The following is a 14,187-nucleotide window of genomic DNA, read 5'->3' on the forward strand; positions in this document are numbered from 1 at the left end:
AAAAATAATATTTTTTTTAAAAAAATACTATTTTTAATATAATACATAAATTAAAGATGTATACAAGATTTATAAATATATTTATATATGTCTATATTATTGTAAAACTAAAATATAATATTATAAGATTAATTTATGTATGAATATTAATATATCAAATATAAATATTAATGAAATTTAAAAATCTAATGTGTTTTAAGAATACGGCTCCGGATCCGGATATCCAGATCTAAAAATTAAGGTATCCGGATCCGGATTTAGTTTGGACGGATCCAAGATTTCACTATCCGGATATCCTATTTTCGAAGCGGATCCATAGCAGATCTCGGATTGAATCCACATGTCTGATAATAACTCCCAGGCGTACATACGGTACATAATAAACACTAGGTTGACATGGAAATTATCGGAAAACCGGTTTAATAATGGGCCAGACACTAAAGGCCCAGTATATTGGGCCGACATATGAAAGCCTTTTTTAATTAACGTGTATGAGTTGGCACATTCGACAAGAAATAGTAAACAAAACTCATTCCTCTTTCTTCTTCGATTCAATTCTTCTTCATTCCACGAAAAAAAACCCTGAGTGCTCTGCTGCAAACTCCATATTCCTCAGCGAGAAGAAAATCTATAACTCCAAGAGATTGGTCTCACCGATCTCTCTCTCTCTCTATATCTCCTCGCTGGGTACGGTACGAGCTTCTCCATACCTTCATCTCATCGACTCACGATTTGTTGAAAAGTCCTTTAGATTCATATTTTTCGTGTGAAATTAAGAGCCTTTGATGTCTTGATTGGTGATTCCTTGTTTCGATTGATTAGTCTTGTGAGGGGCATCGTTTCTAATTCGATCGCTGAAGTTCTGTGCTTGGACCTTTTGGTGTCTTTTAGGGTTTTTAGTAGCTGAATTACACAAGATGAGATTTTGCGTCTTGGGTTTGTGTTATTACATCTCAAAGATATCAGCTTTGCTGTTTTTTTTTTGTTTTTGTTTTGATTCATCTTAGTTGTTGTGTTCACTAATTGGTTTTGTTCTTCCTCTTTCCCTTTTATTGGCAGGTCTCAATGTCTTGGAGGAGGATTCTCCATAATCACTAGGCTTCTAATCTTCTCAATCTCATGCTCACATTCTCTTCCTTGTCTATGGCGTTTACTCTGATCTCTCAAAAGCTTTGTGTCTTTGGCCCTGTGTTGAATCCTTCTTTCCCTTACTGCATCGCCAATCACTCCTCTGCCTCCCGTTAATTCAGTTACACAACTCTTGCCTCCTTCAGTCTCTACTCTCGTTATTGCTTGTGGTACCTTCTTTAGACATTCCTGTGTGCTGAGTGAGTCTCCTAGTCCTACTTTTGTCTGAAGCTCAGACTTATAATGATCCAAGACCAGCCTCTTGTTGTATTCTCGCTCCGGCGCAACTCTTTCAGACGCCGATCCTCCATAACCAACCTCGACGACAGAGGATGGACTCCGCTCCACGTCAAAGCTCGAAAAGGCGATTTGAAATCAGTCAAGCAGCTGCTCGACCAAGGGTTTGATGTTAACGCTCTAGCGTGGGGACCTAAGTCGAAAGGGGTGAGCCCTCTTCACCTTGCAGCGGAGGGAGGTCACATTGATGTCATGGATCTGCTTCTTGAGCGTGGGGCTAATATTGATGCAAGGACATGGGGCTCCTGCGGGTGGACTCCTCTCCATGCTGCGGCTAAAGAGAGGAAGAGAGAAGCTGTGAAGTTTCTGGTGGAGAATGGTGCGTTCTTACCTGATGATATAAGTGATACTAGGTTTAACCCGCCGGTGCATTACTGTCATGGACTGGAGTGGGCGTATGAGGAGATGAAGAAGCTTAACAGCGAGTCTTCTTCTTCTGGTGGAGACACATCTTCCAGTTCTGAGAACTGAGTCTTTGTTGCTGTCTTTTTTTCTCAGGTCTTGCCGTTGAGAAAATGTCAGAACTCAGCATTATGGTTTGTCAGAGAATATTATGGTTTTGTGTTTGGTTCAAAATTGCTACATGTGAAACTGCTGGTATGCCATGCATAATAAATCTTCTGTATGTGATACTTTTGTTTGTTCTGGATTAAGCAAATATTAGCAAACTGGTTTTCATTTCATCTGAGATAATGTGATTCTTCCAACAGGTTTATTTACACTTGAGCAAATCAATTAATCATGCCTAAAAACAGCACAGACCGGTCGTTGAGATACTGGTTTGAATACGGTTTACGAATCTCAAGGGGAAGATAAGAAAATGGCTTTTATATACCTTCTTTTTTAGATCCGTTTTTTCTCTCTTTCGAACAATGGTTTCTTCTCGCTGTGAGCTACTTGTGATCTGTGTCTTGTCTCTCTTCTTTGTTCTGGCTCACTCCAAGACGCTTAAGCGTGATGGTAAGTCTGCTGTTTCCACCTTCTGGTTTTGTCTTTTATGGATCATTGCTTGGTTTTCTCTATCTCTTTAGATGTGTGAACAATGAATAGATCTGATATCTCAACTGAGTTTATCTGGTTCCTGTTTAGTCATAACCTTATGCTCAGCTTTCCTCAAAAAGTTTTAAATCTGTGTTGATCCTCTGCCGCACAGTGAAAGCTTTGAATGAAATAAAAGCCTCTTTGGGATGGAGAGTGGTGTATTCATGGGTTGGTGATGATCCTTGTGGAGATGGAGACCTTCCTCCTTGGTCTGGTGTCACCTGTTCCACACAAGGTGGCTATAGGGTTGTCACAGAACTGTAAGTTTCACTTTCTTCTTCTGTATCAAACCTGATTTGCTTGAATGAATTATATAACTTAAAATCTGTCTGATTTTACAGAGAAGTTTACGCAGTTTCTATTGTTGGACCTTTCCCCATTGCAGTAACAAACCTTTTGGACTTGACTAGACTGTAAGTTGCTTCCTACCACATCTTCTTATGTGTGACCAATGTTCAAAAAAATCGATAGACGTTAATTAGCCGATTAGGACATTATTGATTAGGAATGCGCCTAAACCGATTTTTAGAACACTGTGTGATATTAGGTAGATTTATGTAACAACTTTGAATATCTATATTTGCAAACGAGATAGGAGGGGCTTGAGATTTACTTAGATTTTGTGTTTTGAGAAGGTTATATTGAAAATGGTTTTTGGTTTTTATTTTATTTTGAAGGGATCTACATAACAACAAGCTGACTGGTCCAATCCCTCCACAGATTGGGAGACTAAAACGGCTCAAAGTACTGTATGTTCCTTGTGCTCTTACAATGATATAGTGTTGTTGATCATCTGTCTTTTTCATTTTACCTTTGTTATGTTCTGAGACTTGAATGTGACATTATTAATCATTTTTACTGTGTTGTAACCATTAGGAACCTGAGGTGGAACAAACTACAAGATGTGATTCCCCCTGAGATTGGGGAGCTGAAGAGGCTAACACATTTGTAAGTACCTCTTGTTTAGCTTCTGATGAGTGTTCACTTTAGTAACCATACTTTCTTTTTAAAAGGTACTTGAGCTTCAATAGCTTCAAAGGAGAGATTCCGAAGGAGTTAGCTGCTCTTCCCGAGCTTCGGTATCTATATCTTCAAGAAAACCGTCTCATTGGTAGAATACCTGCTGAGCTAGGGACGCTTCAGAACCTCCGCCACCTGTAAACACTTCACTTCACATCTTCTACTTTACAGTTTCTACTGAGATTTGGTTTCATTTTGTTCATTCTTACTCTCAGAGACGTTGGTAACAATCACTTGGTGGGAACTATACGTGAGCTTATTCGTTTTGATGGTAGCTTCCCATCTCTTCGCAACCTGTAAGCATTATGCTCTTCACTTCTCTCTTTCCTTTTGATAACACACTAAAAATCTCTGAACCTTTTAGGTACTTGAATAATAACTATTTGAGTGGAGGCATCCCTGCTCAGCTATCTAATCTTACGAGCTTAGAGATTGTGTAAGCACTCTACACTGCACATTAACCGTATTGGGACAACACTAATCTATGTTTACTTCATCTTGTAGGTACCTGTCTTACAACAAGTTAATTGGAAACATTCCTTTTGCCATTTCTCATATTCCTAAGTTGACATTCCTGTAAGTTTGTGTGTGTTGATCTCTCAGATTTGCTTATAATCCAGAAAAAAACATGCATTCTCATGGGATAATTTTGGAACCAGGTATCTTGATCACAACCAGTTTACTGGGAGAATCCCAGACGCATTCTACAAGCATCCATTCCTCAAAGAAATGTGAGTTCTCACCCTATTTTCAAACTATATAGCAAAGTTTCTACTTGGATAAAACAGTGATACTTGGAGTGCAATGATTTGAACAATGTAAATGAGTTTCTGGTGTTGCTTTTGCAGACAAGTACTGACAATAAGAACACATGTTTCTGTTTGCTTCAGGTACATCGAAGGCAACATGTTCAAACAAGGTGCTAACCCAATTGGCACCCACATAGTTCTAGAAGTTTCTGATTCCGATTTTGTCGTGTGATGTGGTAGAAGATACTAGGAGGTTCTAAAAGAACAATGTCTCAGAGCTACCTAGAGATGGTTCCACTTTAGCTTACTTCATTACACTTTTTTGTATGGTTTTGATTCTTTGAAAATTGGAAGAAAACATGACTACAAGTTTTCTTTTATCTTCATATTGTATAGTTAGACACATTTTACTAATCTCTATTGAACTTATTTTTTTATCTATGCAAGTCTTTTTCCATGATCAAAAACCAATTTGCTTTTTTTACAATCACAGTACAGAGAACTTACAATATCTATATATATATATATATATAGATCAATGAATACTCAGCTAGACTAATCTCTTTTCTCATGGTTCGAAGAACTTGTTTGTTTTAGAAAAAAACACTAGCCCTGACTCCGGGTCATGTGGGATTTATATGGGCTTTAATATTATCCAGACCAGCTCAATACTCCATCCGTTTCGTAATACTTGATGTTTTGTAATAGTATACAAAGATTAAGAAAATTACATTTCTCTAGAAAAATATTTTAAAGATATAATTTTAAAATCAGTTAACCGATTATAAAAAAAACTGTGAAATCTAATTGGTTGAACAGTTTCAATAAAGTTAAAGTTAACCTTAAAATCTCAAAACTTCCTTAAAATCTCAAAACTTCACGTAAATTGAAACAAAACAAATCTTCTAAAACATCATCTATATTGAAACGGAGGGAGTATATTTTTTTTGTAGACTTGGCCATCCCAATTGTTTTTTTTTATAATACAACTTCTCTAGGCAGATCCATACTATTTCAATATCCTCGAAATAACTAGAGACGTTAGGGCAGTTCCAACACTAACCTTTTAACAGGTTCTTAGATAAAAAAAAAGTAAATTAAAAAAATTAAGATATTTAAGGGATATAAGAAGTAAGTATTTTCTCAAGCATACTATAAGAACTCATCAAACTACTTATTTGCCAGCTATTTTGGTATCACTGGTTTAAATATTTAATAAACATTAATTTTTCATCAAATAAATAATCTGCATTAAAAAAAAACTAATATAAACATGGTTAGAACTTTTTTTAAGACACTTACCGTTAAGGTTGCCCTTAGAACATGTAAAGAGTTTTGTAGACTCCTCAAAAGGAGGCAGAACCGATGAGCTAGAGCTCCACTTTCAAGCAAAAACCTCACCGCATCGGATTGTTCTCAGAACTCTAGAGTCGACATCGTAACCGAGAAGAGAGCACAAAAAAACTGAGCAATTGCGTTATATAAAATTAAGGGATTACTTAACATATTCGTTAAAAAGAGGAATATTCTTCTTTTTTAACTTTAAAAAGAGTAATATTAATAATATGATCAAGTGTGTACCGTTGAGCTTTATGGACGAAGCGGTGGGCTTGCACTATTTTATATGGATGATCCATCAATTACTATTTTGTATGCGGATGAGCACATGATTGATATTGAAACTAAACTTGAAGGACATGCAATCTTTATGACCTTTGTCTATGGTGACCCTGTTGTTGAACATCAGAACCTATTTTGGGAACGATTGTCATGCATGAGTACCAACCGAAGCAAAGCATGGTTTATTATTGGAGACTTTAACGAAATCACTGGAAACTATGAGAACATGAAGGGAAGGCGTCGTTTAGAGAGCTCATTCCTTCCCTTCCGAATCATGTTAGAAAACTGTGGGATGCTCGACTTCCCATATAAAGGGAATTCATTTTCATGGGTGGAAAAAAGACGATCCCGAAAAATTAAATGCAAATTTGATAGAGCAGTGGCAAATGGATAATGACACGATTTATTTACCCAAACTGTTGTGGAATACTTACAACTATGGGTATCAGACCATAGACCAGTCCTAGCAAAAATCCAATCCAAAAAGGAAAAACTTCATATTCGACAAGATATGGATCGGGAAACCAAGATTTAAGGAAGCAATGATCTCGGGATGAGGACAACTTGATGAGATTCCAATTCGGAATTTTCATCAAAAAGTTACCTCATGTCGAAGTAAGATCAATACTTGGAAGAAGCAAAATCCAACAAATTTTGTTCTATTGATAGTAGAACTAAAAAATAAGATAGACTTGCCCCAAAATGATGATTCTTCTATAACAGAAGATTTGGAAGATTTGAGAAGAAGCGTTTAGAGAAGAAAATAACTTTTGGGAAATAAAAAAAAGCAGGGATCAGTGGCATAGAGATGGAGACAGAAACATAAAATTTTATCATGCCATTACAAAGCATCTAAGAGCCCAAAATCGCATCGTCAATATCAAGGATAAGCTTGGGAGGTCGGTAAAGAGTGCAGTCGAAGTAGAAAATGTGGTTGTTCAATACTTTTGGATCTCTTCTCCACCTCTTCACTGTGAGACCTAGATGCCTCACTTCGCTTTATTTCTGGGAAGGTGTCTTCCGCCGACAACAGGCTACTGTTAGCAGAACGAGATGAACATGAGATAAAAAGAGTTCTCTTTGACATTAACCCGGAAAAACCACCCACACCAGATGGCATGACTAGTAAATTATATCAAAAATTCTGGTGTGATAGCGCCAAGACATTATTAGACTTGTGAAAGACTTCTTTGCCACGGGAAGTTTTGACCCACATCTGAACTAGACGAATATATGTATTATCCCCAAGAAGAATAAACCTCGTGAGATGAATCAGTTCAGACATATTAGTCTCTGCAACGTGAGCTACAAGATCATCTCCAAGCTATTATGCAAGAGACTCAAGAGGGTTATTTCGGACTTGATCTCAGAGACATTATCTGTCTTTGTGGCGAAACGTTTGATTACTAATAACATCCGGCTATCACAAGAAAATTTTCACGCCTTGTGAACAAACCAGAGATGTAAGACATAATTTATGGCTATTAATTTAATAGATATGAGCAAAACTTATGACATAGTGGAATGGAGTCACATCAAATTTTAGTAACTAAGAACTAAGAGGACAAAAATTGTAAATAATATTTGGCGCCCGAAGCCTATGCTCTGCGGGCTTTAGCCCAGGGCCGGACCTGCTAATAATAGTAAACTTGATATGAATGAATATATATGGTGTTGAGTCTGTTAACTGAGGTTTTATAGAAATTTATTGAAATGGAAAAGTATGGGATCAACCTTGCATACGTAAAACAAAAGGAGATTTCCCAATCAATTGGTATCATGTGTAGATACTCTGTTGGATAGTGCCCAACGAAGTTCTCGCATTTAATTATTGACACCAAACCTTAACGCTCCACTGAGTTTATCATCAGTTCATAGTCTCTCCTCTCTTTTTTTTTCTTGTAACATTCAAAGTCTCTTCTCTTCACATCAAGTATTTAAAAAATTCCAAATAAGAAGAGAGAATATAGTAAAATGCGAATGGTCCTGGCCATGGCCACCACATAGAGCAGTTGCTACCCTTACCAATGGAGAAATAAACCAATGAACACTCCTGACTGAATATATAAGACCACAACTAGATGCTTTCAATAAAAAAACGGATACATAAAGCGAGTTTCTCAGTTTTCACAATATGAATCTTGTAACCAAAATCTACTCCTGCGTTTCAAAAATTGAGGTTTGTTATACTTCACAGGCAAGACCGTTTCTAGTCTTGAGACCAAACAGATTCTTCAGCAAATCCGCAGAGTTTGGAGGAATCTTGACTCGTCTTGGAGCCATGAAGTTGACAATCTTCTCATGAACATTATACCTGTTTCGTTTTAACACAGCAATGCATTCAGACAAAAATGTAAACTCAAAATTGTGCTAATGAATCCAATACAGAGAGATGAAAATGCTTTTTTTGCATTTACCTGATCTTTCTGCTCTTAGATGCACGACGATCCACAATCTTCCTCTTTTTTGTCTGAAACTTCTTCATTGCATAGAAAGCCGCCTCTGCGAATGTCAATATTGAGATTTTCAGACAACCAAAAAGACTTGGTTTCATACACAACGGTTCTTGTGATGTTTTTATTGTGACTAAACCTGATGAAGCTGGATCAATGGTCTCAAAGAACTCCTTCAGCAGCTGCTGATAGAACTCAGCATCTTCCACAAGCTCAGGGTCTCCTTCAACTTGTTTTTCCTAAATACATGTCAGAGAATAAGTATAGAAGATAATCATAACGACTGATAATATGATTTGGCTAGAGAAAACAGTGACAACTACCTCTTGATTTGGTTCCATGGCCTCCACAGGTACCTGTATAGATGCAAACTGAAAAGATCAGAAAACAAACTAAAGAGAAGCTGATGTATTAATTTTATTATTTAGAAGGCAAAAACTTACAGTTCCAAAGACAGCAACAGTAGATCTTGATTGTTGCATTTGTTTAATCATTCTACTCGGATCCCTCATGTAAGAAGCAACCTGTTCACTAACGTTCTGGTTAAAGGCATGGAGCTTTCCTTTAATAGCAGCTGCACCAGTTGTGACTTGTGTTCTTCTCTGCCAATTGTCCACAGCCTTGTTTCGGAACACACACATTCTACCACATTGCCAAAAAAAGACCAGTTTTGTGTTAACAATGAAAACATAAAACGTGTAATAAAGACAATCATGTCTTTACCTATTTTGCATGTCAGATATTTGGTGCCATTCATCATCGCTATCTTCTGCATCTGATGTATTGGATTCTGAACGAGTTAAAGCAGCTTTACCATCTGCTTGTTGATCAACGGAAGGGTTCTTCCCAAACAAAGCCTGAGTAAACAAAGGAGACAGAGAGACAAACACACTCAGAGATGCCAAGCGTATACAGTTAATGAAGAAGAATCTCTGCATACATACCCCTTGCAACTCCAAGAGGGAATCTATTGTCTTCTTAGATGAAGCAATTAGCTCAGCATATGCTGTTGAGACCTTCTCATCTTCAGAACAAAAAGAGGATTTCACATGCTCCTGGAAAAATCATTTCATTATGGCATAAGACACAAACAAGGATGAACAGAAGAACGAGGAGAAGAGAGAGAAGACAGCTTACATGTGGCAATCTGTTTGAAGTACTAAATGGTTTCTGAAGTAAGAATCTGATCTCCAGAGTTTTGTCCCAAAGAGCCTTTACATAGAGCACAAAAGAGAATCGTCAAATGCAGTCGCAAACATCTGCAATTACATGCATTTAGTAGATCAATGTCATACCTTCTGGTTCTTCACTGCTTGACCTTTAGCAAGGTCTTCGTTCTTATCACGCTTCAGGTTCTTCAATATATCCCTAAACCACCACAAGAAGAAGCATATTAATAAATAAACCTACTTGCCACTTCTAATGCAGCCAACACTCTTTTGTTTATGATAACTAAGCCAAAGTAAAACACTTAGAGACTTCAATAAGGCTCTCTCTAGACACAATACAGAGGAACACTTACTGTTCTTGAGAGCGAAGCTCCTGGTACTCTTTTTCAAGCTCTTCCATTGCCGCGTCTTTATTGTCATCATCATCATCATCATCATCTCCTTCATCACCACTCTCTTCATCATTATCATCATCAAGTTCATCGCTTTCTTCATCCACATCATCTTCCTCGCTATCTTCTCCTTCGTCACTCCCTCCCTCATCATCCATGCTATGATCTTCACTATCATCTATTCCATCAGATAAGTCACCATCTTCGCTCTCTCTTTCCACCTATAATAGCAGCCATCTAAATGGACTTTTAACCAGACAAAAAGCAAGAAAAACAAAAAAAAATTACCTCTTGGTCGCTTATCTCTTCTGAATCACTTTCATAAAGTCTCGCTCTTTTGGAACTCTTTGATCCCCCATCCATTATAAAGACTCCTAATGCTACAAATAAACGAAAAAAAAAACTACGTCAAAGTGAATGAGCAGAATCTATTTACACAGACGCAAAAGATTAAACATAAGCTTAGAATAAGAAACGTGACGAATACGGAAACAAGACAGTGAACAACCCCAAGAAAACTAACCTGAAATCGTCGACTTCGAAGCTGTCCACGAGCAGAGCAGAGGAAGAAGAAGAAGCCCTAGAGATTTTACTTTACCCGACGAACCGGTCGGTTCATTAAAAAGTCGGTTTTTGCATTTTAATTACGGTTTGATAGGACTCGACTCGACCATCGAACCGGTCGGTCTGACCTTAAATTCATAACATTTAATCACAATCGGAACCCATGCTAATTTCCCTGCTTAATTCTTTATTAATTTCTTCTGTGGCAAAAAAAAAAAAAAAAAAACTGTTTATTAATTTCTTTTGAGCAAACATTATTTACTTCTCTCTTACTAACCTCTTAAGCCTTTTCTTTTAACTCACGTTTTCTAGATTCTACTCTGAAGCTTTTTAACCTATAAAGAGTATAATTTACCTTTTCGTGTTCTCTCCATTAGAGGAAAATTAGATAAAATTCAATGTTATATTACAGGGCTTTTGCTTTAATTTCTAGTAAAGAGACTAGTGATTGAGACCACTCACCTGCCTTTTTATTGTAAACTTGATCATTAGCATAATATGTCACTGTATTATTAAGATTCTTCAATTCAAAGAAAACAAAACAAAACAAAACTTCTCTTGCTTTGTCTGTTTCAAGAGAACTGTAACTACTTTTATCTTTGTAATGAAATATTGTGTGCTTAAACTAATATATACTCGAAAACAAAGACACTTCTTCTTAATGTGAATCTGGTCAACATCTTCATTAGTTTAAGCGAGTAATAAAAGCATTGTTTAAAGATATTATGATATACATATTATGTCGGCAATGAAATTCTACTATAGGATTAACCAAATGTAAATTCCAATATTGGCATTGATAGTTTCTGGTATGTGACTTTACATTGATGCCAAAATAATCAAAAGAGAAAAAAATGTAACGACTAAAATAAACTCTTTGGTCCTTTGATGCATATCTTAGTGTTATCTGATTCACATATTTGGATCTTGATCGAGTACTCATCATCTCCACCGATCTTTTGTTCCTCCTCGTTCTCGACGCAGCTTTGGTAAAAAAAGAAGTTGACTACTGTGTCAAGAACCAAGAAGAGAGCGTACAAGTAAGCTATCAACGTTCCTTCAATAGCTATCCAAGCCACATCTCTATCTCCTTTGTAAAATGATCTCATTACTCTGTACCGAAACAAGGCTTCCACTCCAGCTAAGCCGAGGTTAGTAGGCAGAGCAAGAGCCAATGCTGTTGATGTTCTTCCGTGAAGCAGAAGACACGCCTTGAGAAGTGTTGTGTATCCTCCTGAGGACGAGGAAGGCGATGAAACCAAGGCTAAGTTGGAGATGACAAATGCGTTTGCGAGGATGATTGAGTAGATAAGAGCTGAGGACAAGGAGAAGAGAGTGTAGAAGTTTCTTGAAGAGAATCCCAAGGAGTCTAGGATGGTGGATGCTAAGAAGAACAGAGCGAAAGCAGAGGCGTTTGCTGAGAGGAGGAAGAAAGAGTTACAAATGCAAGTTTTGAGAATGCGGAAGTAGTAAACAGAAGAGTCATGATTGTTTGAAAGAAGTTTGATGATGTAAGCTTTGGAGAAGAGGAGGAAAGTGAGGGAGAAAGGGAGAGTGAGTAAAGAGGAAGAGAGGGTTTGTGAGAGTTTAAGGCTTAAGATGTTGAAGAATCCAAGAGAAGAAGAGAAGCCAGCACCGCGGAAGAGAGTGTTCAGCTTCATGTGAATGGAGGAAGATGAGGAAGAGAAGAAGGGCTGAGAGAGGAAGAGAGCGGTGGAGAAAGGGAGAGCAACGGCGGCTGCGGTGGTGGCACGGTGGTAGTGTTGTAGGAATGTGTGGATTGATCTTCTCATGATCTTGCTTGGATCTTCCATTGTCTTCTTCATTATAGTTATTGTTATTTTTCTTTTGAAGAAGTGTGTTTCTTGAATGATCCACCAATTCTTGAAAGAGGTTTCTCAAATGTCATCACTATATATAATAGATATGTAATGCTTTACATGTACATTTTATAAACTTTTTTGCTAAATTAATTGTGGGTTGGGTGTTAGAGAAGGGAATAGATAGGCCAACCGATTTTGCCTGATTATGAGGAGTTGTCTAGGCAAATTAAAATAAAATAAATATTTCTTTTTCTTGTAAAAATAAAAATAAAATTAAAAAGAGCAATGGTTTTTGCATGGGAATGATCTTTCTTGTGAGTAGAATAGAATGATAAATAACGTTTCCTTGTTAGTTTTAATTTGGTAAAGTGTAGATTTTGTTTCTTAGGTTAATCGATAGGAGAATTTAATCTAATTTTGGGTTTGGTTTTGATACATATTTCTTGAAAAGTCCTTTGTTTGTGTGTTATGCTTAGCAGCTTAGGCTGTAACTGGATTTGGATGCTTACAATACACTCCTCCAATGCATAAAAATACATATGTGTGTGTTGAATATTAAATATTAAATTGTGGGAGAGTGAGAGTCTATGTATTAGTATTCAATTGAAAGCTTAATGATTATAGGTTTGAGGAAACTGGAAGTCTTCGCTTTCAAGAAACTGAATCATGATAAGAACTTAAAAGAGTAAAGTAAAATTTTAAATAACTAAATTTAAATTGAAAAAATGGTGCTCGTTTTATGCTTTTCTCATAATGTGAACTGCTTAGAATGATTTTGAGTGAGAAATTTCCAAACTTTTAGAATTTGTCTTGAGGCGACTTCATCATCATATGCATGTTACCAAACCTATTAAGTTTAGCATTAGTTAAAAGTAAGGATGTTAACAAATCGACTAGCCTATATAATCTATATTATTAAAAGAGAAGTACTCATTTGAAAATGTTCTTACTTCATTAATTAAACTTCTTTTTTCTTGCTTGTCTTTTTCAGTTGCATTTATGAAATATCCTAAAATAAATAAAACTGCCTAATTTATCACTTGTCTTTTCAGTTACATTAATGAAATATGCTTAAATGAATTTAAACTTCCTATTTTATTGTTTGTCTTTTTCAGTTACCTTAATGAAATATCCTTAAATAAATTTGGACATAATGTCATTTAATCAACCAAAAAAACTCATGAGTTATCCTTACGTGCATAATTTTAATAATGGAGATTTTTAAAAACGTGCATCATTAAAATGTTACCTAAAACATGCAACAAAAATATATAACATGCATCAATAAAACTAGAATTTGACTCACACAATTGTACGGATATTATTTTCAGTTGATTAAATTTAAAAATAATTATTTATTCAAAAAATATTTAAGAATGACTATGTTTTTAAAAATTATATGGTATTATTTGTTCATAACTCATTTGTCATTTGATAAATTGTTAGAAAGAAAATTTTAGCATGATACAATTCAGTTGTCATTTGCTAAATTTATGGTTTTTATTTATATTTTTTATTATTTAATTATAATATTTAATTTTATATTTTAAAGATAAATGAATTTTCTTTCAAACAATATTTTTATAAATGTATTTTTTACAAATAATCAATTAAAATTGTTGTTATCATTGAATATCGTTATTTTTGACATAATTTGAGTTTTCGTTTATATCAAAACTTATCATATTTTAGGATAATTTTAATTTAAAATGTAGTTTTCATATTTTTGAAACAAATTCTAAAAATATTTTTTTAAATATTTTGTTATAATTGTTAAAAAAATATTGAGTTGCATTTCAATTAAAAAGGTAAAGATATTAAAAATATTCTAATTAAAATATGTAAAATTTAATATAGTTTTAATGAAATGGTCAAAAAAAAAAATTCACATAAGATAATCATGATTTTTGTTAACTGGGCGGATCGTTATT

The 14,187-nt window shown here is 35.6% G+C and overlaps 4 protein-coding genes across 5 annotated transcripts; 2 read left to right on the forward strand and 2 right to left on the reverse strand.

The window, feature by feature from the left end:
- Positions 1 to 500: 500 nt before the first annotated feature.
- Positions 501 to 2,108, forward strand: LOC106382201 (phytochrome-interacting ankyrin-repeat protein 2-like). 2 transcript variants are annotated; one of them, XM_013822181.3, is made up of 2 exons: positions 501 to 692; positions 1,060 to 2,108. In XM_013822181.3, the coding sequence occupies exon 2, from the start codon at positions 1,372 to 1,374 to the stop codon at positions 1,894 to 1,896; it is 525 nt and encodes a 174-aa protein (XP_013677635.1). In that variant the 5' UTR covers positions 501 to 692; positions 1,060 to 1,371; the 3' UTR covers positions 1,897 to 2,108. The 2 variants fall into 2 exon arrangements, with proteins under 2 accessions (XP_013677635.1, XP_013677636.1); XM_013822182.3 differs by having other exon boundaries at positions 517 to 687.
- Positions 2,109 to 2,145: 37 nt separating this feature from the next.
- Positions 2,146 to 4,674, forward strand: LOC106382200 (probable leucine-rich repeat receptor-like protein kinase At1g35710). Its single transcript, XM_013822179.3, has 11 exons — positions 2,146 to 2,385; positions 2,579 to 2,726; positions 2,808 to 2,879; positions 3,144 to 3,215; positions 3,343 to 3,414; positions 3,480 to 3,623; positions 3,702 to 3,782; positions 3,851 to 3,922; positions 3,991 to 4,062; positions 4,146 to 4,217; positions 4,377 to 4,674. Exons 1-11 carry the CDS (start codon positions 2,298 to 2,300, stop codon positions 4,465 to 4,467), a joined length of 984 nt encoding a protein of 327 aa, XP_013677633.1. The 5' UTR covers positions 2,146 to 2,297; the 3' UTR covers positions 4,468 to 4,674.
- Positions 4,675 to 7,921: 3,247 nt separating this feature from the next.
- Positions 7,922 to 10,561, reverse strand: LOC106382202 (putative uncharacterized protein DDB_G0270496). Its single transcript, XM_013822183.3, has 12 exons — positions 10,393 to 10,561; positions 10,158 to 10,249; positions 9,831 to 10,090; positions 9,604 to 9,676; positions 9,446 to 9,520; positions 9,253 to 9,363; positions 9,032 to 9,165; positions 8,752 to 8,950; positions 8,632 to 8,664; positions 8,448 to 8,547; positions 8,273 to 8,357; positions 7,922 to 8,169 (listed from the first exon to the last, which is right to left on the reverse strand). The coding sequence occupies exons 2-12, from the start codon at positions 10,230 to 10,232 to the stop codon at positions 8,040 to 8,042; spliced, it is 1,275 nt and encodes a 424-aa protein (XP_013677637.1). The 5' UTR covers positions 10,233 to 10,249; positions 10,393 to 10,561; the 3' UTR covers positions 7,922 to 8,039.
- Positions 10,562 to 11,209: 648 nt separating this feature from the next.
- Positions 11,210 to 12,361, reverse strand: LOC106379876. Its single transcript, XM_013819728.3, has one exon. It carries the CDS (start codon positions 12,257 to 12,259, stop codon positions 11,297 to 11,299), a length of 963 nt encoding a protein of 320 aa, XP_013675182.2. The 5' UTR covers positions 12,260 to 12,361; the 3' UTR covers positions 11,210 to 11,296.
- Between the last annotated feature and the right edge of the window lie 1,826 nt (positions 12,362 to 14,187).

This window comes from Brassica napus, chromosome C9 (assembly GCF_020379485.1).
Source record: "Brassica napus cultivar Da-Ae chromosome C9, Da-Ae, whole genome shotgun sequence".
Lineage (NCBI taxonomy): Eukaryota > Viridiplantae > Streptophyta > Magnoliopsida > Brassicales > Brassicaceae > Brassica > Brassica napus.